Source organism: Procambarus clarkii, chromosome 25 (assembly GCF_040958095.1).
Source record: "Procambarus clarkii isolate CNS0578487 chromosome 25, FALCON_Pclarkii_2.0, whole genome shotgun sequence".
NCBI lineage: Eukaryota > Metazoa > Arthropoda > Malacostraca > Decapoda > Cambaridae > Procambarus > Procambarus clarkii.
In genome coordinates, this window is record NC_091174.1 from 12,951,944 (window position 1) to 12,976,553 (window position 24,610).

Here is a 24,610-nt window from a genome sequence, read left to right on the forward strand (position 1 = left end):
CCCTACTTTACCTACACAATAAAATAATAACATACCAGAGTGAACGATATGGAAGAAAATGCAGAATAGAACCAGTGAAGATCAAGGGTGCTATAAGCACAAGCAGAGAACACTGTATAAACATCAGAGGTTCACAGTTGTTTAACATCCTCCCAACGAGTATAAGAAATAATGCCAGAACAACCGAGGCACATCTTCAAAAGAAAACTAGTTTTCTTCAAGAAACTAAAGACACTTGAGGACACTAAAAAAGACGCGGGGACACTAAAGCCGCGAAATCATCTCAAGATAACCTCAAGAAATGCCGGACCAACCGGGCTGTGGTGGATATGTGGGTCTGTGGGCCGCTCTAAGCAACAACCTGTTTTAACCAAGCTTTCACAAGTCAAGTCTGGCCTCGGACCGGTCTTGGGGAGTAGAACAACTCCCAGAACCCCATCAAGCAGGTACCTGTTATTCCTTTTGACATCATTTTATGAACTATCACTCAATGGTCACATTATCAAATGCCTTTGCAAGGTCTGTGTATACCACATCTGCATTCTGTTTATTAATTAACTAATTAACACCTCCACAAATCAAAGTGCTCTGACAACAACCAGAGCTGCTTCACTTGCTAACTGTCTATAACAAGCTAAGCTACCTGCCATTGATATACCAACTTTTTAAGGTAGGGATGGCTTCATAGAAACAAAAAATCTATGGGGCTCTAGAAATTATGGCCAATGTCCCAGTGTATGAACTAGTCACTAGCAGTATAAATTGCACCAAATATTTTTCTCATAACATTAGCCATATAGATAAAACCATCAGAATATCCCGCAAAAATAAACTTTATTATTCCTCATATAATGAACTACTGTATTCCTTACCTCGCTACTAATAGGCAAGGTAAGGAATAATTCTACTTGTTTTATTTTAAGTGTATATATATTTTTTTTTCAGGCAGTGGCATCGAGGAAGCAGCTGGTGACTGTTGATTCATCGTTGCTCATGAAGTGATGTAACAAGTCAATCGGGAATGGAAGATGATAGACAAATTTTTCTTGGCAGAAATTGTGTACGGTGTCTGAAAGAAATGATACTCGTGTTGGATACCGAATCTTAATTAAGTGAATGATACTTATAAATAAAGCTTGTATGAGGATCCACATCTTGCTACTAGTAAAGGAAATACCGGGTACATGTAATGAAATTATAAGGTGCATCGTCTAAAATCAGAGGCAACTGTTTCACTTCACGTACATGTAAACAGAAGTATTTATTTTACCCTGTAATAATAGTTTTGTGGCTTGGTGACTTGTTTTGATAATTAATTTCTTTACACTCTAATGTTCAATATTGAAAATTCTGGATGTGTTACTTAAATGACTACAATGTGTAATGTTATATATAGTAGTTAGTGTAAATAGTGGTTACGTTACAGTATCAGCAATTATAATTCAATTCTGGGGCCCCCTCTGTAATCTTTCTGTGAGGGGCACCTATGGTGGCTCCTTAGTTCTGCTACTTTAAAATCTTTCCCAATTCAATCCACACTAGGCCCTTGCAAGTTATTGTAAACCTGCCAGAGACCAAAACCCAGCCCCCCCCTCCCTTTAAAGAGATGCAAGGAGCAGGGGGATCCTTTATTGCCCAACCAAGAAAACACCATCAGAAAAGTGGGAGAGCCTAAACACAGAATCCGCAAAGTATACAAAGCATAGAAAATAAGGTCATGGTGCCTAAAACAAACAACTCGATCATGAAACAGTTCACTCATTAGTTCCACCTGCGCACCACCAAGGGACTATGTACTCGTCATCCTCCTCAAGCCTTGAACCTGTCATTTAGCCAGGAAGACAAGAAAACCAAAGCCCCTGAATGAAGAAGGGAGGGTCCCAGAGATCCATCAGAAAGGGGCTTTTCATAACATTCAATGCTGATTTTTTGCACTACCCTACTCAGGACAAGTATAGGATGTACAAAAAATGGTTGGGTGTGGATGATTGTGTGTCCAGGCTCGGGCAAAAGGGAGAATGAAGTCTTTGCACCAGTGTGGGAGAATTGACGAGGCAGTAGGACTCCCGTTAAAAAGGGGGAGCACCGCTTGGGACAAAGCACTCCTTCCTGCACTGACCTGTGCTCGTCCTCCCTGGCAGGTGGAATCCCTTGGTTTCATTCCCCAGACTTTTAGGATTGTTTTGGTGGAAACTGAACTAATAGTTACCAAGACTCGCTGGGTGGGTGACCAGGCCCCTGAGACAGACTGTGATGAAAGACCGGGCACTGTAGCCCCTGCTACATTGGGCCCAGACAAAGCTACTTCCTTGACCCTCCCACCTATCCCTCTCTGCTCCTCTCCCACCTCTGTGGTAGGGTTGAGCCCTGCCACAGAGAATATACACCTGGAAGATACTGGAGGGCCAAGTACCAAATCTACACAGAAAAATAACAACGTACTGGAGTGAACGATATGGAAGAAAACGTAGAATAGAACCAGTGAAGAGCAGAGGTGCCATAGGCACAATCAGAGAACACTGTATAAACATCAGAGGTCCGCGGTTGTTGAACGTCCTCCCAGCAAGCATAAGAAATATTGCCGGAACAACCGTGGACATTTTCAAGAGGAAACTAGATTTATTCCTCCAAGGAGTGCCGGACCAACCGGGCTGTGGTGGGTATGGGGCCTGCGGGCCGCTCCAAGCAACAGCCTGGTGGACCAAACTCTCACAAGCTTGGGGAGTAGAAGAACTCCCAGAACCCCATCAACCAGCCCCAAGCCCCCAGTGGTGACCACCTCATTACCTGGAGCAGTTCCTTCTCCCATTGTGACAACTGCTCCTTTCACCTCCCCCCCCCCCCCCCCCTTCCCATGTTGTTGCTGGCACACCTGTCTAAGTCAGAAACGTAAGCCTGGTTCCTCTCCGGCAGGTAAGAAGGCATCATTTCTTCCCCACCTTCCACCTCCGACTATCACTGCATCCCCTCCCATTTTTGTGGTTGGTCCGCCTGTCTCAGCTATGGAGGTTCCTTTAGCCCTCGATTCTCTCTCGGCTGTTGCTCTTGCTGAGGTGCGCTCCCCTGTTTCTGGTCCTCCCCCTGCTTCCCTTGATCGCCCCTCTCCACTGCCGCCTCCTGCTCCGGACCCTGTCCGTCTGCCTTTGGTCCATCCTCCCACTCCCTTAACTCCATGGTCCTTGCTAAATTTACCCATGCCCCGTAACCCTGATTTCATGGATCCTAATCTTTCTTAGTATGCTGTGTTCTTTGCCTTTGTTCCTTCATTGTTCTCTGTTGCTGTTCTCTCTCCTTTTGACAATGTCTATTCTTCAATGGAATATTCATAGATTTTATGCCAACTTCCATAATCTCCAATTTCTGATAACACACTGCTTTGTGTATGTCTCCGGGAGCCAATGCTTGGTGCTCGTCCTGGTCACTTTCATGGCTATTCCTCCCCCCCCCCCCCCCAGGACTGGCTTGAGGCAGTGGTTCTTCCTATTCGAAAACCAGGGTCTCTAGGGACATCCCCCTAAGAACTTCTGCCCCATTGCCCTCACAAGTTATATTTGCAAACTCTTTGAATGTATGGTCAATGTCTGTCTGATGTGGTTCTTGGAACACTATCACCAACTCTTCCCTTCTCAATTTTGGTTTCACAAGTGCCACAGCACAGCAGATGTCCTGGTGAACTTGGTCTATATTCGTACTACTTTTGCCGCAAAGACCTCTGTTTTTGCTGTCCTTTTTGACCTGGAAAAGGCATTCGATACCAACTGGAGAGGTCCTGTCCCAACTTGGTTCTTTTGGCCATCGTGGTAATCTCCCTCTCTTTCTACAAAGCTTCCTCTCTAGTTATTCCTTTCGAGTGAGGCTTGGTAATGCTCTCTCTGCCTCTTTTTGGCAATACGAAGGTGTACCCAAGGTAGTGTTCTGAGCACCACTCTTTTTCTCTTGTTGTCCTCAATGATCTTTCCTCCCTTTCGTCTGGCATCTTCTTAGTGCTTTATGTCGATAATCTTACTGTCGGGGGTGCTGTCGGGGTGATGACTCGCCTTTCAACAACGGCTTCAACTTGCGATTGATGCCGTGTCGTCTTGGGCCACCAATCATGGCTTCAAGTTCTCTACAACTAAAACTTGTGCTATGACTTTTACTCAGAAGCAGGCGCTCTTCATCCTTCTTTGTCCCCTTGTGGCCGTGTCCTTGTGTAAAATGGTCTTGTCCAATACTTCTTGGGGAGCAGATAGGCGCATGCTCCTCTCTTTACATTACTCTTTCTCGTACTGTCTAACCTCAATTATGGTTGCCCTGCTTACTTGTCTGCTTCTTCTTCTACTCTTCGCCGTCTTGATGCTCTGCACCATACTGGGTTATGTCTCAGCTCTGGTGCCCTTCGCTCGACTCGTACCCTAAGCCTGTATGTTGAAAATGGCATCCTGTCTCTCCAGGACCGCTGTAATCGCTACTGTCTTTGCGACCTTGCACAGTCTTTACAACACCCTCACTCTCACCTATGTCGTGCTTTGACTTTTACCCCTCCTGTGGTCCCTGTTCCCCTTCAGCACCTCACACTTTCTGAATGGTTGTCTCACCTGCAAGATTCTCTTTTTGGTTAATGTTACCAATATTTCTCCTCGTGTTCCGTCCTTGGCCCCATGGAGGGTCCCCTCTTCCTAAATTTTGTAAAACCTTGACCCATGTAACTAAAGCTTTTAGCTCTCCTACAGTTCTGAAACCCCTTTTCCTTGAACACTTTTCTTCACACTCCCGCTCCATTTCCGTCTTCACCGATGGGTCTAAGTCTGCAAACGGTGTAGGCTACTTTGTTGTTTTTTCTAACCACACCTATATGTGTTGCCTGCCTCCAGAGACTAGCATCTTTATAGCAGAACTTTATGCTATTCTATATGCTCTTTGTCATCTTCTTTCTCGCTGTCACTCCTTTGTTGTTGTAGTAGACTCTCCTAGTGCTCTCATGGCTCTGGAGTCCTTTAATCCAGTCCATCCGGTGGTAGTCAAGATTCAACATTGGCTGTTTATCTCCAGTTGATTTAAGAGTGGGGTTTTGCTGGGTTCCTAGCCATATTGGTGTGTAATTACCTAAGTGTAGTTACAGGATGAGAGCTACGCTCGTGGTGTCCCGTCTTCCCAGCACTCTGTCATATAACGCTTTGAAACTACTGACGGTCTTGGCTTCCACCACCTCCTCACTTAACTTATTCCAACCGTCTACCACTCTATTTGCGAAGGTGAATTTTCTTATATTTCTTCGGCATCTGTGTTTAGCTAGTTTAAATCTATGACCTCTTGTTCTTGAAGTGCCAGGTCTCAGGAAATCTTCCCTGTCGATTTTATCAATTCCTGTTACTATTTTGTATGTAGTGATCATATCACCTCTTTCTTCTGTCTTCTAGTTTTGGCATGTTTAATGCTTCTAACCTCTCCTCGTAGCTCTTACCCTTCAATTCTGGGAGCCACTTAGTAGCATGTCTTTGCACCTTTTCCAGTTTGTTGATGTGCTTCTTAAGATATGGGCACCACACAACAGCTGCATATTCTAGCTTTGGCCTAACAAAAGTCATGAACAATTTCTTTAGTATATCACCATCCATGTAATTAAATGCAATTCTGAAGTTAGAAAGCGTGGCATATGCTCCTCGCACAATATTCTTTATGTGGTCCTCAGGTGATAGTTTTCTATCTAGAACCACCCCTAGATCTCTTTCTTTATCAGAATTCTTTAAAGATTTCTCACATAATATATAGGTTGTGTGGGGTCTATGTTCTCCTATTCCACATTCCATAACATGACATTTATTAACATTAAATTCCATTTGCCAAGTGGTGTTCCATATACTTATTTTATCCAGGTCTTCTTGAAGGGCATGACAATCATCTAAATTTCTTATCCTTCCTATTATCTTAGCATCATCAGCAAACATGTTCATATAATTCTGTATACCAACTGGTAGATCATTTATGTACACAATAAACATCACTGGTGCAAGAACTGAATCCTGTGGTACTCCACTTGTGACATTTCTCCATTCCGATACATTGCCTCTGATTACTGCCCTCATTTTTCTATCAGTCAGAAAATTTTTCATCCATGATAGAAGCTTACCTGTCACCCCTCCAATATTTTCCAGTTTCCAGAACAACCTCTTATGTGGAACTCTGTCGAAAGCCTTTTTTAGATCCAGATAGATGCAGTCAACCCAACCATCTCTTTCCTGTAATATCTCTGTGGCTCGATCATAGAAACTGAGTAAATTCGATACACAGGATCTTCCAGATCGAAAACCATACTGTCTGTCTGATATATCATTTCTCTCCAGGTGTTCTACCCATTTAGTTTTGATTAGTTTTTCCAATACTTTCACTATTACACTTGTCAATGATACAGGTCTATAATTGAGGGGGTCTACCCTGCTGCCACTTTTGTAGATTGGAACTATATTAGCCTGTTTCCACACGTCTGCTACGATTCCTGTACACAGGGATGCCTGAAAGATCAGGTGAAGTGGAATGCTGAGCTCAGATGCACATTCTCTCAGAACCCATGGTGAAACTCCATCTGGGCCAGCTGCTTTGTTCTTACCGAGCTCCTTTAGCATATTTTCCACTTCATCTCTAGACACCTCTATCCGCTCTATGTTGTTCTCTGGAATTCTTATTGTGTCTGGTTCTCTGAAGATTTCATTTTGTACAAACACACTTTGGAACTTTTCATTTAATGTTTCACACATTTCATTTTCATTTTCCGTGAATCTGTTTCCCATTATCAACCTCGGGATACTATCCTTTACCTGCAATTTGTTGTTTATGAATTTGTAGAATAGGCCCGGTTCTGTTTTACATTTATCTGCTATCCCTTTTTCAAAATTTCTTTCTGCCTCTCTCCTTACTGCTGTATAGTTGTTTCAAGCATCTTTGTATCGCTGGTATGTTTGGGGGTTTGGCCTCTTCCTATACTGATTCCATTTTTGTGTCTTTTGGTCTCTTGCCCTCTCACAATTTCTGCCGAACCAATCCTGTTTTCTGGCCCTGCATCTCTGTTTTGGTATAAATTTTGTTGTCTTTATCATATATTTCACAAAACTTGACATACATCTCATTCACTTCCTTGCCTAGCATCAAGTCATAAATGTTTGTTTCACACTGAACTGAGTTTGGTTGACTCGTTAGTACTGTTACAAGTGTAAATATGCATTATAATGCTAGGTCACAGGATCATTTGCATAATATTGAATATTATTTTCATGTTATCGTGCTATCTTTCCCGAATTATTATATTTCTTTGTTGTATACAATTTATATATTTCCTTGTCAAGATATTGCATCACTATTGTAAGGCCTGCGTTGCGGTTGAAGGCCTTTTTTTTTTTTTTTTTTTTTTTTTTTTTTTTAGGTGTCATTAAATGAGCGTGCGGACGCTGTCACTAAGGAAGCTATCCGCACTTGTCCCATCTCCCGTAAATGTATTCCTTATTCCGATTTTTACCCAGTTATTCATTTCTTAATCCTTGACCATTGGCAAGATTGTTGGTTTTCTGTTACTGGTAACAAACTGTGTGCTCTTAAGAGTGGTGAATCCCCATGGCCTTCCTCCTACCACCACAACCGGCTGTGGGAAACAGCTTTGGCAGTTACTTATTGGCCATACACGTTTAACTCGCTGGTACTTAATGGAGCCTGCCCCTTATTTCCCAAACTGCATTGTCCCTCTTACGGTCATGTATATCCTGACTTCCAGGACAAACATTTGTTTTGCTTCCAGACCGTCCATCGCCGTTGCTTGTTCCTTGATAGAATTCTTGGTGAATCGGATACCTTTAATATCGTTCGCCTTGTGCGTTTTTGTTCATATTGTCATCCTTAGTGATATTTAGCCCCCTATGATTATTTGGCACATTTGATGGAGCTACATAACCTTTCCGGCATGGTGCCTTCCTTTGATAATTACTTACGTGAGGTATGTCCCGGTTTGGTGCCTTCTTTTGATAATTACGTTGGGTGTGAGAGTCCTTTTTCCTGTTGCCCTCACCAGGGAGCCGGTCGGCCGAGCGGACAGCACGCTGGACTTGTGATCCTGTGGTCCTGGGTTCGATCCCAGGCGCCAGCGAGAAACATTGGGCAGATTTTCTTTCACCCTATGCCCCCTGTTACCTAGCAGTAAAATAGGTACCTGGGTGTTAGTCAGCTGTCACGGGCTGCTTCCTGGGGGTGGAGGCCTGGTCGAGGACCGGGCTGCGGGGACACTAAAGCCCCGAAATCATTTTAAGATAGCCTCTTAAGATAACCCTTCCCTTGTTGCCCATGAATCTTCCCATGGTGATAATAAATAACTACATAAACAAATTTGTTTTAATATATTCCCACAAATGTAGATGATGACTAGTTTTCATAAAGTAGAAAGTGCCTATTCAAATAGGTAGTACCTATTCAAATAGGTAGTACCTATTCAAATAGGTAGTACCTATTCAAATAGGTAGTACCTATTCAAATAGGTAGTACCTATTCAAATAGGTAGTACCTATTTGAATAGGTATAATACGTTCAAATTTGCAATAATCAAGTCCAGCAAATGTGGAAGACTAATTCTCATAGGAAAGTACCTATTTGAATAGGTAGTACCTATTTGAATAGGTACTACCTATTTGAATAGGTATAATATGTTCAAATTTTCAATAATCAAATCCAGCAAATGTGGATGCGAGTAATTTTCCTAACGATAAAAAAAGTACCTATTTGAATAGGTAGAAAGTACCTATTTGAATAGGTAGTACCTATTTGAATAGGTAGTACCTATTTGAATAGGTAGTACCTATTTGAATAGGTAGTACCTATTTGAATAGGTAGTACCTATTTGAATAGGTATAATATGTTCAAATTTGCAATAATCGAATCCAGCAAATGTGGATGAGAGTAATTTTCCTAAGGATAGAAAAGTACCTATTTGAATAGGTAGAAAGTACCTATTTGAATAGGTAGAAAGTACCTATTTGAATAGGTAGTACCTATTTGAATAGGTAGTACCTATTTGAATAAGTAGTACCTATTTGAATAGGTATAATAAAATTTTCAATAATCAAATCCAGCAAATGTGGATGAGAGTAATTTTCCTAAAGATGGAAAAGTACCTATTTGAATAGGTATAATATGTTCAAATTTGCAATAATCAAATCCAGTAAATGTGGATGACGGTAATTTTCCCAAGGATAGAAAAGTACCTATTTGAATAGGTAGAAAGTACTTTAAATAGGTAGAAAGCACCTATCTGAATAGGTAGAAAGTACTTATTTGAATACGTAGAAAGTACCCTTTTTAAATAGGTAATGTAAAAAAAAAAAAAGACGGCACATAGTTTTCATAAGTCTATGTAGAAAAGTACCTACCTATTTTAATAGGCACATGTAGAAGACAATAACTAGTTAGGATAGACAGAACAGTACCTGCTTGAATAGTGTAGGTACAGTGTGTGTGTGTGTATATATATATATATATATATTATATATATATATGTATATATATATGTATATATATATATATATATATATATATATATATATATATATATATATGTATATATATATGTATATATATATATATATATATATATATATATATATATATATATATATATATATATATATATATATATATATATATATATATATATGTATATATATATATAGGGGGGGGTACCACCTCTGGTGCAATTATAGGGACCCACAGCCTCAGAGAAGGGAACACAGAGCATTCAGGGAAAAACTTGCCATTTAACTCTGAATACTGTACGTAAGAGTGTTCGCTTCTCCTACCACCCCCCGTTTTTTTATGGTGTACACTTTATTATGCAAGGTTATACAGTTACATATCTGATTTTATACAAAAAATTAACATTAAGAGGACACAAAAAAAGTTCGCTTCCTAGAGGCTGTAGATTTCCTCGAACTCCTCCGATGCCGGGCAGGAACCAAGGATGCAGCGAGCATTCCCCCTCTGGATCGCGACACTGAGGCGCTGAAAGAGAAAACTTGATGCTCTAGGGTCTCTTGTGGTGTCAATGAGCTTGGAACCAAGATCCTTAAGAAACCTTCTTGCACTCTCTCCCCATAGGCCTAGGGTCTCAGACCCTATTGGAACAAAGTTGTACCGATGATCTAATTGCCTGTACTTGGCTGACTTGTCTCTCTGCGTGTCACCGCGGCTCCTGCTGTGCCGGCAGAGAGGTTGATGTATGTGGTTGCCAGGGTGGATACACAAGTATAGTCCCATGCCAACTGTCTGCCACCCTTCCACGGTCGCAGTGTGATTCTGTCTGGTCGGCCGGCAAAGCTAACAAAGTCACAGTTCAGTAGGTTGCAGGGCTCTCTCTCCGCTGGACACTGAGCAGAGGCAAGGCTTCTTTTAATGATGTCATTGACTTCGTCATGTCTAGTGTGCCAACCACCAGATTTTCCACAGTGCAGGCCATGCAATCCATATTCGTCAGCATCTGCCTCGCCGCAAATACACCTATGAACAGTGTGGATAGGGGCAAGACGGAGAGCGACTGCAATACGGAGCTCCTGCGGATCAAGACGTTTGCCTGTCGCAGACATAGGGACTGCCAAAAGGAAGTCCCCTGCATGGGGAGCCTGCACAGCTGAGAGGCGTGCACGATCACTGGGGGTTGTTGCTGCCTCCAGCAAAGCTGTGGCTTCTTTGTCTACAATGGCGCTGTCCCAACTGGATTGTTTCTTGGCTTTCGGCATGGCTGGTCTGAGTGCTGGGTCTGCCATGGCACCCCATTTCGTGTCGCATTCCGTGTAGTGGGGGTCCTGTATCCCCGCTACATCACTCAGGGTGTCAGGTAGAATTTCCTTAACCAGGTCATCTGATGCTGAGGAGGAAGACAGGAAGGCTGGGACAGCAATTTGGGTAGCAGTGCGGACACCCAAGCACCGAGCCTAACAGGAAGAGTGGCTTGTTTCCACTGGCATTCGTTGAGGGAGAGGTTAACAACTTTTTCCAGCATGGTCTTCAGTAAGAGGTCATATATTATATATATATATATATATATATATATATATATATATATATATATATATATATATATATATATATATATATATATAATGTCGTACCTAGTAGCCAGAATGCACTTCCCAGCCTACTATGCAAGGCCCGATTTGCCTAATAAGCCAAGTTTTCATGAATTAATTGTTTTTCGACTACCTAACCTAGCCTATAAAGATAGGTTAGGTTCAGTCATATATCTACATTAATTTTAACTCCAATAAAAAAAAAATTGACATCATACATAATGAAATGGGTAGCTTTATCATTTCATAAGAAAAAAATTAGAGAAAATATATTAATTCAGGAAAACTTGGCTTATTAGGCAAATCGAGCCTTGCATTGCAGGCCGAGTACAACGTTCTGGCTACTAGGTACATTATTATATATATATATATATATATATATATATATATATATATATATATATATATATATATACTGTATATATATATATATATATATATATATATATATATATATATATATATATATATATATATATATATAATACAGTGGAACCTCGAGTGATGAGCTCCTCAATTTACGAACATTTTTAATAATGAGCATGACGATCGCCGACAATTTGTCTCGATCGGCGAGGGCTCGTTTGATTAACGAGAAAACAACATGGTGCATTCCTGCTGCTTCTCGCACATTCTCGGACGCCTCCGACGATGCAAATAAAATTTTTGTTTTGTTTAAAAATGCTAATGATGCTGGGATGTAAAAAGCATTGACTTTTTTTTGTAGAACAAAAAAAATTGAAAAAGAACAAATGTCAAAAAGGTTCATTCCGTGTTTGTCAGGTAGGCTGCTCCATTACTGTATTAATAAATAAATGAAAAATGCAAAACAAATTGAACACATTTGAAACAAAGAAAGATTGTCATAATGGAACATCCTACCTGACAAACACTGAACGAACCTTTTGCTATAAAAAATATAAAAAATTGAACAAATATGAAAAACTGATGTCATAACAATTCGTTCAGTTTGTCAGGTAAGATGCTCCATTATTTAAAAAATCGAATATCATATTGATGTTTTTCGGTGGAGCAATGGATTACAGTATTTTTGTTTCCAATATGTTAAATGGGAAAATTCGTTTTGAAAGACGAGCATTTCACATGACGAGCACGGCACCGGAATGGATTAAATTCGTTATTTGAGGTACCACTGTATATATGTACAGTGTGTGTGTAATTACCTAAGTGTAGTTACAGGATGAGAGCTACACTTGTGGTGTCCCGTCTTCCCAGCACTCTTTGTCATACAATGCTTTGAAATTACTGACGGTTTTGGCCTCCACCACCTTCTCACTGAACTTGTTCCAACCGCTACCACTACCACTCTGTTTACAAAAGTGAATTTTCGTATATTTCTCTGGCAGCTTTGTTTCGTTAGTTTAAATCTACAACCTCTTGTTCTTGAAGTTCCGGGTCTCGGGAATTCTTCCCTATCAATTTTATCGATTCCTGTTACTATTTTGAACATAGTGATCATATCACCTCTTTTTCTTCTATCTTCTAGTTTTTGCATATTTAATGTCTCTAACCTCTCCTCGTAGCTCTTGTCCTTCAGTTCTGGGAGCCACTTAGTGGCATGTCCTTGCACCTTTTCCAGTTTGTTGATGTGTTTCTTAAGATATGGGCACCATACAACCGATGCATATTCCAGCTTTGGTCTAATAAAAGTCGCGAACAATTTCTTTAGTATTTCGCCATCCATGTATTTAAAAGCAATTCTGAGGTTAGAAAGTGTAGCATAGGCTCCTCGCACAATGTTCTTAATGTGGTCCTCAGGTGGCAGTTTTCTATCTAGAACCACCCCTAGATCCCTTTCTTTGTCAGAATTCTTTAAAGATTTCTCACATAATTTATAGGTTGTGTGGGGTCTATGTTCTCCAATTCCACATTCCATAACATGGCATTTATTCACATTAAATTCCATTTGCCAAGTATTGCTCCATATACTTATTTTGTCCAGGTCTTCTTGAAGGGCATGAAAATCATCTAGGTTTCTTATCTTCCTTATTATCTTAGCATCATCAGCAAAAAGCGAGCGCTATGTCATGGGTTAGTATCCTGGCCGGGGAGGATTTACTGGGCGCAATTCCTTAACTGTAGCCTCTGTTTAACGCAACAGTAAAATGTGGACTTGGATGAAAAAACGATTCTTCGCGGCAGAGGATCGTATTCCAGGGACCTGCTCGAAACGCTACGCGTACTAGTGGCTGTACAAGAATGTAACAACTCTTGTATATATATATATATATATATATAAAAAAAAAAAAAAAAAAAAAAAAAAAAAAAAAAAAAAAATGTTCATGTAATTCTGTATTCCCACTGGTAGATCGTTTATATAGACAATGAACATTACCGGTGCAGGAACTGAACCCTGTGGTACTCCACTCGTGACATTCCTCCAATCCGATACCCTGCCTCTGATTACGCATAAATGCATATTACTATATGCATTTATGATCATTAGTTTATCATCTTCATGGCAGATTTCTAGTGCTATTATGTCAACTTCTTGTGGATTGACAGTCATTATTTCCTTCACCTTTAGGTGTTCTTTCACCAGCACAGCAACGCCACCGCCTTTCCTAATTTTTCTGTCCCGTCTCCCAATTGAGTAGCCCCTTGGGAATATAACCTCATTTAAAATAACATCTTCAAGTTTTGTCTCCGTGAGTGCAACAATGTCTGGTGTCTGCAGCTGTATTACATCACTTAACTCCAGTATCTTCGATCTCACTCCATCTACGTTGGTGTATGCAATCTTCAGGAACTTGTTCCCGCTCACCTTATTTTTCACACCCCTTCTCTCTATTGATTTTGTTGGTTTGCCTTTATGTACCACTTTACTGGTCTGCCTACCCCTAACACTTTGTAGAAAAAAGAATTGATTTCTTCTTCATTCCTGCTCCCATTTAAACGTTTTGCCTCGGCGAAGTTCAGTTTCAGCTTCTCTCTGTCTTCTTTTGAAAGATCTCGTCTTAACGACCACACTTTCCCATCCTCATCACTTTGTAATTTTCTAGCATTCCTTAGTACTTCTTCCATCTGTTTGGCACCGTTTAGGGTGATCCTCAAAGGTTGATCTTTCCCTTTTACGTATCTCCTGTAGTCGCACACATTCTCTATGGTAGTAAGACCTTCTACGAGGCCAACAATTTTATCTACTACTTTCGCTTCTTCTACAGCTCTTTCTGACCTAGATGTTATCTCCTTTTCTTTGCAACCAAAAATTATTAGGGATTTACTCCGATCAACTGAATTTTGCACCAACTTCGGATTAGATGCCAATTCCTTTCTCACTTCCAGCCTAATGTTTGTTTTATCCTGGTTACTGCAGTGTTTGGCTTCCTTTACTGCTTCTTCAATTTTTTCTTTCTCCTTGGGCACTTGTGCATAAGTGAGTTGCATATCCTTCTTGTACTGTTCTATTCCCTGTGTAACTTCCTCCGTCTGTGCTGACAAAAGCTGTTTCTCCTGTTGAATTTCCTTACCAAACCTATTGTAGTCATTTATGTTTAAATTTACTTTAACTTCTTCCAAAGCTATTTTTAAGAGTTTATTTTCTTCTTCCATGACTTTGCAATTTGTTTCCAATTGATTCTTATCCTTGCGCAAGTCTTTCACTAAACCCTCAAGACATACAGCTTTGCTATTCAAATGGTCATTACTTTCTTTCAATTTACTAATTATTTCTACATGAGAGTTCACTATAGTATCTAATTTTACCAACTGTAAAATTGGTAAAAAGTTGTGTAGACTGCTAATATCAATGCTTTCTTCATTGAATCCCGCAAAATCAAGCTCTGTTTTGTTTTTTCTCTTGCCGGCGGCCATCTTGAATGTTCTTCTCTGCACTGTAAACACTAGGGCAACTTTTTCTCATTTGATTTTTCACTTCACTACGCACATTCCTGTTATCTCACCTATTTTTCAAAAGCACTATACCTTTATGTTCTCTGGGACACCACTCACTATCATCAACCTGTACTACAATACTTAGGATTGTTGAAATATGCTGGAGCTCCTCTGATGCAAGTGTTGACCCTAGGGGTGTCACCTTTTGAATGTTTTAAAAAAAAAAAGGAAGGTTCCTGTAGCAATTGTCGGGTCGACCTGAGGACCTTTGTGACTAAAGCATTACACAGTGTGTGTGTGTGTGTGTGTATATATACACACACACATTTTTTATTTATTTATATATATATATATATATATATATATATATATATATATATATATATATATATATATATATATATATATATATATATATATATATATATAACAATGATCACAAAAACACTGATCCAAGTATGCAGAATATCTCATGTGAAAAATAGAAAATGCTTAACGCGTTTTTGGCTAATTCGCCTTCATCAGAGCAAAGTAGAATGAAGATCTTCATTCTACTTTGCTCTGATGAAGGCGAATTAGCCGAAATATATATATATATATATATATATATATATATATATATATATATATATATATATATATATATATATATATATATATATATATATATATATATATATATATGCATATATATATATATATATATATATATATATATATATATATATATATATATATGCAAATAATGATCCACTATTTTGAAAACATGAGGAACTGTAGACTGTATATTTCGATCCCAACTCGGGAACCTCTTTATCCTCAAATATATAAGAATAATTTTATACACACATACACACAGTATAATGTAAATGTAAGTGATATCTCCTTTGGAAAAATATCCAAGCACTGTATATACAGTGCTTAAAAATAAACTTTGCCAGAAATTTAACTGTTCCAACAGAAGATATAAACACTGAATGGTACAAAATGTTGAAATGTCTAATATTGCAATTAAGAAATACATCAGCTTCATCCAGAAAAAAACAAATGCATAGCACAAGACACAAGAGCGCCACTCACACTTGACTCAAATGTTTGTGGTATAGAGTATCTGCACTGGTGAAGAATTATTATTATTTATTATTATTGACTCCAGCAAAACCTACAGTAGGAGAGAATTATGTATTACAAAACACATCTTTGGCAATTGTTGCCAGGATTGGGTAAAAAAAATGAGCAGTAGCTCTCTCTGTATACAGTTACAATACTAACAGCCTGAGTTATACATAGAAAAAATTTAAAGAAAAATGGTAGAAAATCTGGAATATGTATTAAGGTAGTATAAAATAAATATATATATATATATATATATATATATATATATATATATATATATGGCTATATATATTATATATATATATATATATATATATATATATATATATATATATATATATATATATATATATATATATATATATATAAGGCTAAAATTTTGATCAACAAAACTCATGTGATTCTTGAAAATACTCATTAAAGCTTGCAATCTTAATCTCTTTCCCAAAAAACTATTATATGTCATACTGTATTGTATATTCTTCATCAAATGATAGAATTTCTTAATACTGTTCAGTGTTATCCTTAGGAGTTTAATAATAGTTACCGTGATAAGAAATGGCAAGAGATAAGTAATAACTAGTATTAACAATAATGATAAATCAATCAATTTAATATTTTAAATTAAAATGTAGGATTAAAAGGCAAGTGTGTCACATGAGCAATGGTCAGTTGGTAGTGTGTGAAACCTCAAATCTGATTTGCAAAATTTGGCACATGTTATACTGCATTTATGTACATAAATATACCAACACAGCGCCATTTAATATTTCTTTAATACACACAGTAACATTACTAGTCAAATTACAAGTCGGTTAAAAGTCAAATCTGTGTACAGTACAGGAAAAAATAATATATAGGAGGCAAGTAGAGATTGATGACAAGCTTTGTGCAAATATTGGTAGCTGTGGTGGTGATGCAAGGCTCGTGTACTGTCTCGTTATTATGTTATATATCTTATATACATTACACTTATGTTATCGAAAATAGCATTTTGTCTCTCATTAATATCTACTGTGAATTCTATGGGAAAGGTATATAGTAACTGACATCGGAGATTTGATGAAAAATACATCTTTAATATTTACAGTTTACCACAACAACAGTAAAGGAGAGCAGAGCGGAAGGGTCGTGGGGAGGTGCACCTCTCTTTTTTTTCTTATTATTATTAACAATGAAGTAAATTAATAACAATACAGTATTTTCTATTCCATAACAATATTACTGTAACTGTATGCAACTGATATTCTTAAAAATTAGATGAAAAAGAATGGTTGCTTTTAATGTATATTGAGCTTTTAACCATGATTCCAACATTTCTGTTCAAATGAAATACTGTATAACCTGGTGGTTCATTGCAACCAGCACCCTTATAAATATAACAGATGAGACAAATGTCTCTACCTGGCTATATAATATGTAAAATGGTAAAGCTTAAGCACCTCTTAACATCAATTACAGTACTAATTGTTATTTTAAAATTCTAGTACAGTACTGTAGTCTTCATGCAGGTTGTTAAATTTTTTCAAAATTTACAGGTAATTATGTTAAGTGAAAAATGTGTACAGTACTTTATAATGCTCTGAAGATTTATTAAAATGTAGTAAAGAAAAGGAAAATCTAACTTATGTTGGGTGAGCATCCTCCTACATATGATACAGTACATTTTATTTATGTCCACCAAATTCATCCCTTTCCTAAACTAACCCTCGGTAACTCCCTGGTGAATTGATTGGCTCTGGTACCAGAGAAACAGCTACAAAATTACCAGGCCTCTGGACTTGCATAGGCCTATTGAACACATGGACCAGAATCTGGTGTATTTATTAGGTGAAGGGAACATGGAAATCTAAGATTAACCTCATAACTGAGTAAGACCTCTCAGAAAGTGCAGATGGTGGAAAAAAAAAATACCGTGTATGGTATCTTCTGCAAGGATTGATACTGTTTCTGGGAGGGGCACGAGGCAAAGGGAACATGGAAATTAGGGATATACCCAACTTGTTCAGTCTCTGGTGGCACAATGGTAACACAATTCCTCTGTGCCTGAAGCCTATGTTTGAGTCCTGGCCAAAGAGGATCGTCTGGGCGTCAGTCCTTAATTTTTTGCTTATGTTCATCCAGCAGCAGTAATTGACAGCAGCCTGGTTGTTAACTGATTGGTGAGTCATGTTCCACAGAAAAACTAATGGGTAAAGCTTACCATGAGTTATGGGAAGAGAAAGCTCTCAGTCAGTTAACAGGAGTCATTTGTTCTTGTGCTTACCCGAGAGAAAAAAAATATAATCCCCACTACCTTACCTTGCAATGATTTCGGGGCTCAACATCCCCGACCAGGCCTCCTGGTTGCTGGACTGGTCAACCAGGCTATTGGACGCGGCTGCTCGCAGCCTGACACGAATCACAGCTCGGTTGATCAGGTATCCTTTGGAGGTGTTTATCAAGTTCTCTCTCTTGAACACTGAGAGGGGTCAGCCAGTTATGCCGCTTATGTGTAGTGGAGGCATGTTGAACAGTTACGGCTGTTCAAGAAAGAGAATAACTAGAAAAAACAGGTACAACAAAACAAGCAACTGAAAGAAAAAAATAATGAACCTGAAGGTAACAAGACAAACCATCACTATCTTGATGTCCCTGCATACAGAAATAACACCACATGAGACCAGAAGGCATGGCAGGATGTGCAGAATACCCCCGTTGAAAAGTAGAGGTGCAATAGGTATTCTGAGAGAGAACTCTACATCAGAGGCCCAAGACTGTTCAACACGCTTCCACTACACATAAGGGACATAACTGGCCGACCCATCACACTGTTCAAGAGAGAACTTGACAAGCACCTCCAAAGGATACCAGATCAACCAGGCTGGGATTCACACGTCAGGCTGTGAGCAGCCATGTCCAACAGCCTGGTTGACCAGTCCAGCAACGAGGAGGCCAGGTCGACGACCGAGCTGCTGGAAAGCTAAGCCCCGAAAACACCTCAAGGTATGTAAACACTAATAATGTGTCTAACTGGCAATAGGTGGTAGCCCAGGTCACTCGAGGCTCTAAACTCCCCCATCCTCCAAGTTGCCTAAGCTCAGTTTGATTGCCTGTACCTCTGCTTGAGCCTGTTTGTCTACTTTACACTTAAGCAAAGTGGTATTGGCTATATGTACCTGGAACATACACTTTGCCAGGGGGGCCATTACTTTATCAATTTGTTTTGCCTCATGTTAAAATTTTATGTTGCCTACATTGTGTTTCTCCTGGAACATTATTTCATGCTGATTTTAAGCCAGGGTTCCTTTTCTTGGTGGTCGGCTTATGCTTTTCCTGTCTCAACCGAAACTCCTGCCCTGAAGGGTTTGGATTCCAACTCTGTGAGCAGACTTCTCAAGTCACTTCATTTCCATATAGGGCACAGGACTTGTTCTCCACTGCAATGGATGTCAATGAGGAATAGAGCTTTTTTACAAGTTAGCTCTGCATTGTCTTCATATTGCAATTATGCTTGACCCTTCTGCTTGCATGTGTGATAGCTTTGTACTTTTGTTGAAGACTTATGTTGTGAAAGTGATCGTTCTTAACCAAGGCTGCTTCTGCCTTTTATCTTTTGATATAAGGTCAAGATTAGGTGTTTGCACATACAGAATTTGCTGACTCATGGTGCATGGGTGAGAGGGCTTGAATAATCTATTTGGATGGTTTTTCAGGGAAGGGTTGAGTGGCTCCACAAACTACCTGCTTGGTTAGCTCCAAGCCTTCATTAAGCACCCCACATAGGTCCTTTGAATCATGAGAGCATACCAGGGACCAGGACCTGCCCCCTCAATTGATGCAAGGAATGTCTGGGGATACTGATCAACCCAGACCATAAGAAAAACACCAGAAAGGTAGACTGCCCCAAAACAAATAATTGTATATAAGCATTAGTAATCTCGATAACAAATATATATGTACTTGTCCAGACTCTACTTCTAGTTGGTTACACTTGTGCACCACCAGATGGCAACTCTAGGACCCACACTGACTTTTCCCTTCAGTCATGCATCTGGTGTGCTTTAGGCCATTATTCCTAGTACCTTATCTACTCTCTTTTTCATATACAGTAACATGTGCATTTTTTCAGCTTTGTTCATGCTTTTTCTAGCCTTGATAGTGTTGGTAAGCCTTTAGTGTTGTTAGCCTCGACTGCTTGTTAATAGCGTTCCCTTCTTTAGTTGTTGCTGGTGTTGTCCCTGCCTTTCAGGTTTTCCTTCCCTGGGAGGTGTAAGTCTGCTCCTTGGGGCTTCCTCCTAGTGAGAGACCTCATCCTGGGTAGTATATGGGCTTCGGCTCCTATATACTGATCCTGATGGTTGGGGTGAATAGGGTTTTATTTTCATAGGTTATTGCTCTAGTAGTGGCTTAGACCTTACTTTGACATTTCTCAAGTCAAGTGTTGGTGTATGAAGTGCATTTTCTTTCTCTTGGCCTGTGTCCTGTGTTGGTGTTGGAATACCAATAACAGTTTTCTCTGGTTTGTGTTAGTATTTCCATGCAGGCCTTGTGTGTCCTAAGATTGGTATGGACATTGTTTCTGAGCTTGCTGCCATAGCAGTTTGGTATGTGCCAATAGTCATCCTTTCTGTCTGCTCCATTCCACATGTTGGGTTAATAATTGTTTTCATTCGCAGGTCTGCTACATGTGTTGTTGGTCTTTGGTTTTAACACCTCTTACCTTTTGTGGGGTTTGGTTTATGAGATGGTAGCTGCTTTATGAGGCAGGCATTCTATTTTCAATTTCTGGAGTCCTGGTCAGGCTTGGATGCTGCAGAGTTGGAATTTGCACCTCCACTTTTTTTTTGACGAGGTGGATCATTTGGTTATGCAAATACTGTATGTTCTAGGTTTGCTCTTCTTTGGTTTCGGGCCGTGCTGGTGGATGGAGAGGGTTTCCTTTGGATTTATGAAATGTTTGGCCTCCCTCAGGTGGATCTCTCTGGCTCTGTGTAGAACCATCAGCTGCCTCTACATGTTACTCCTTTTCTTGATTGCAGAGCATTTGCAGTAGATGAGGTCCTCTGGTGGTGTATGATTAGTTTGTCAAAAAAAGAGGTGCATTGTGCATTCTGTCCTGTTGCATGGAGGTTGTTCATGTATCAAGTTGCTCATTTTGTTAATCCCGTTTCCTTGATGTCTTTCTCAAGTTGTCCTTCAGGTGGGTTGATTCAGCCAACCTGATGTGAATGCAGTTGCACACGATGTGTGCAAGTATGCTGTTAATATGTACATGACTAATATCCTGGTGGTCTAATAGAAAGTTGGCTGCATATTACATTTTTGATGTCTATCTTCTTCAGGGCTGTTTGGTCCTGGGATGCTTTTTCAATTACAGAGTTCATATTTTTATTAAACTTGGGATTCTAATCTTACCTCAAAGGCCAGTCCTATCTTTTTTTTTTTAGTTTTTTAGTCTTAGTTTTTTTTTATTTTACACCATAGCCAGTTTTTTTTCTGAGGTCCCATTTGGAATGTGCTTTTAAGGTGGCAGCCTCATTAGCTCCCTGTATCCTTTGCCCCCTTTTTCTCATGGGGATTCGGACCACTTTGGGGTTGCACGTGAGTGCGATGAGCATGCAGATGGAAACCTTGGTGATCTGAGCTGCCAATTGGAGGTGTGGTTGCTTTCTAATGCATGGTTTGTTGACATTAGGTAAACTTCAGCTTCCCTTACCTTTTTCTTCATTAAGATAGTTTATTTTGCTTTGCCTGTACTTTCTGGGTGATTTTACTTGGCTATGAGATCAATTTGAGATCTACATGCTCCCCTCTTACCATGAGCTAACCAGATTCTGGTACTGGTGTTCATTAGGATAGCGCAAGTCTAGTAGCCTACCCTTTTTATTAATTATGCCTAGTATACCTGTCTCTCTCTCAAGGTATATTCCATTAAAATATCTCATACACTCATGCTACCAGGAAAGACTTTTCCTGTCATGGTATAATTTCCTCATTCATTCATTGTGGACAAGTGTCTTTTGGATACTGCTCATTATATATACATATTACAAATATGTTCACAAACAAAATCACAACACAGAAATCAAAGCTACTCTATATAAATCCTGTTGTATGGTATAAGATTTTTTATTATATGAAGCACACTACATGGTCCCATAGATATATCTGTTCTTGAAGCTTGCATATTAGAGCTGGCCGTAAAACAGCTGCTTAAAATGCCTCTCCTAGAAAATGAATTCATTATATCTGAAACACTAATTGGAAGCTTATCCTATATACATATGTACAGTAGTTCATGAGCTGCTTCCTTTCCAATAAGGTACGGTATATTTTTCATTGAAAATCCACAAGTTGGCCATTCCCATATATACATTATGAAATAGTAGGCTTGTTTATAAACATACACTTGAGAACTGTATGCAAGGACATGCAATTCTAGAATATCACTATGTTGCAGACACGATCAATAACACTAAAACTTAGCACTGCAATGATAAATTAAGTAAAATATGAATAAGCAATAAATTTAAACCTTATTAACAGATATTGACATACTGAACAAATGAAGCTACTGCAAAACTGTATGAAGGCAGTTACAAAATACTACATTATAAACAGAAAATCTTATCATCATCTAGGCATAATTACAATGAATTTATGACACTAATGCAGTCAGCTGTCATTCAATAATTTCAATGATGGAATAAGAAATCTGAAGACTAATCATAATCCATTTTTAAACTTTTGTGAAGTACTGTACATGCATGTACAGTAATGATATACTGTATTCTGATCAACATAACCCCTTCAGAACTGGACAACTGTTAATACACTAAGATTTTTTTCCTATATACAAAATTTCATAAACACTAAACAACATTTAGGCTTCTCATAGTTATCAACTTTTTACATTTTTATCCTAGAAAAATGTCATGTTACAAAGTTTAAAATGCTTTCTCACAAAAAAGTTTAATCGTGTGTAAATTTTCATGCGGCTTATGTAGTATTGATATTTATATAACATAGTGTTGATAATAGAAAAGTATAGAGGAACAATAATTCCCTTTTAATATGGATTAATGTGTAAAGAGGGCCTATTGAGTTTGACACTAGCTGACGACAAACAGATCTGTTTCAAGCTGCTGATTACTACCCAGATGCCTCTGTATATAAATGACTAGTTGCATCAGACAGTACCATAATGAGAATACAAATATCCCTAGAGAAACTTATTTCCAGCTTTCATTATATAACTGTAGCACAGGGGTCTACCGCTTCAGCTCATCACCAAGGATCTTTGGTGGGACAGACGGCTGGGCATGTTTCCTTTCATTTGATTGTCTGTTCACCAAGCAGTAAATAGGTATCCATGAGCTAGGCAACTATGTTGCATACTGCTCATATGTAGTACTCAGTAGTACTGCATACTACTGGTCTTTAGTGATTGGCCTAAAGGAACTTGGCTAGCGTAGCATGCTTCCTGTCTCCAACAATGGGAAACCATAAGGTGAGCCCTAACATTTTGGTGGATACTTGTGGCACTTTCAACTGTATGAAAAAAGTACACATGGCACACTGGATATAGTGTACAATTCTTCAAAAACTTTTAATGACTGGACTAGAGATGCTTATAATGTCATCAAAGTCTGCAGGTAACAAAACCCCTTAATTATAAAGTTTTGATGATTTGATGCAATTATAAGATGTTATAAAAATTCTCTTCACTAAGTGAAGGAGCAGTCTCAATTGCTCCTTCAGTTGAGAACTGGAGTCTCACTTAAATATGCACTGAACATCTACAAATGTGACAGGCTGCTCATCAGTGGCATCATTCACATGGAAATGTAAGACTGCATCACCAGTAAGTAAAAATGTTAAACTGAAATAAAAGTAATGTTTGCAGTATAGTGCAAACGGCAAGATGTTTACTCTGTCTTGAAACAACACTTTTATATTCAAATATTAATGAAAGTCACAGTTTCCTCATCATTCAGCAGGAGGAGGTAGGTACCGCACTAACACACTATACACGAGACAGGTATCCACACTTGTCTCTCACCAGTGTCAGCTTAAACAACTTAGTTTATTGGACATCATACTCCAAAATCTCACTGTTCCAAATTTGTTTCATTTATGCTAGATAATATTACGGGCATTGATTCTATTTGTGATTCTCTGTGGAGTTTGTTGATCCAGTTTTTGGGCAGTCTTCTTCTATAGTATCATGACTTTTGCCATTGAGAAAATATGTTATCATATCTCCCTTTCCTTTAACCTTGATCACCCCCCGGCATGTAAGTGGGTAACCCTTCTTGTGTAGTATCTGGTAAACTTCTTGAGTGACCTAGAAACAGAGAGAGTTTTAGTCTCGCTAACATTTGCTTTGATACTATCACATACCTGGTCATGTGTTCTAGGATTTTCTCAAGGTACAGTACCAATTTACATGTTGACTGGTAGAGCTTAAGTACAAAGTATATTATTCTTGCTTCATGGTACAGTATATTACAATTTCTTTTTTAGACGGTGCATTAAAGTCACAATTTGAATGTAACATACATACATACATACATATATAT

At 38.9% G+C, this 24,610-nt stretch overlaps 1 protein-coding gene and 2 long non-coding RNA genes across 10 annotated transcripts in view; 1 reads left to right on the forward strand and 2 right to left on the reverse strand.

Moving 5' to 3' along the window:
- LOC138368644 (uncharacterized) overlaps positions 1-8,346 on the forward strand; it is a 28,742-nt gene extending 20,396 nt beyond the window's left edge. For all 4 annotated transcript variants that reach the window (XR_011229625.1, XR_011229627.1, XR_011229628.1 and 1 more), the window contains exon 5: positions 946-8,346. This is a non-coding gene — a long non-coding RNA (uncharacterized lncRNA). The remainder of the gene's footprint in view (positions 1-945) is intronic.
- Positions 8,339-9,486, reverse strand: LOC138368645 (uncharacterized). Its single transcript, XR_011229629.1, has 2 exons — positions 8,756-9,486; positions 8,339-8,603 (listed from the first exon to the last, which is right to left on the reverse strand). It is a non-coding gene; the product is annotated as an uncharacterized lncRNA (long non-coding RNA).
- A 6,564-nt stretch (positions 9,487-16,050) lies between these two features.
- Positions 16,051-24,610, reverse strand: part of LOC123756565 (adenylate cyclase type 5) — an 814,648-nt gene continuing 806,088 nt past the window's right edge. For all 5 annotated transcript variants that reach the window (XM_069331338.1, XM_069331335.1, XM_069331336.1 and 2 more), the window contains one exon: positions 16,051-24,375. In XM_069331338.1, the coding sequence (XP_069187439.1) occupies positions 24,193-24,375 (183 nt within the window). In that variant the 3' untranslated portion in view covers positions 16,051-24,192. The remainder of the gene's footprint in view (positions 24,376-24,610) is intronic.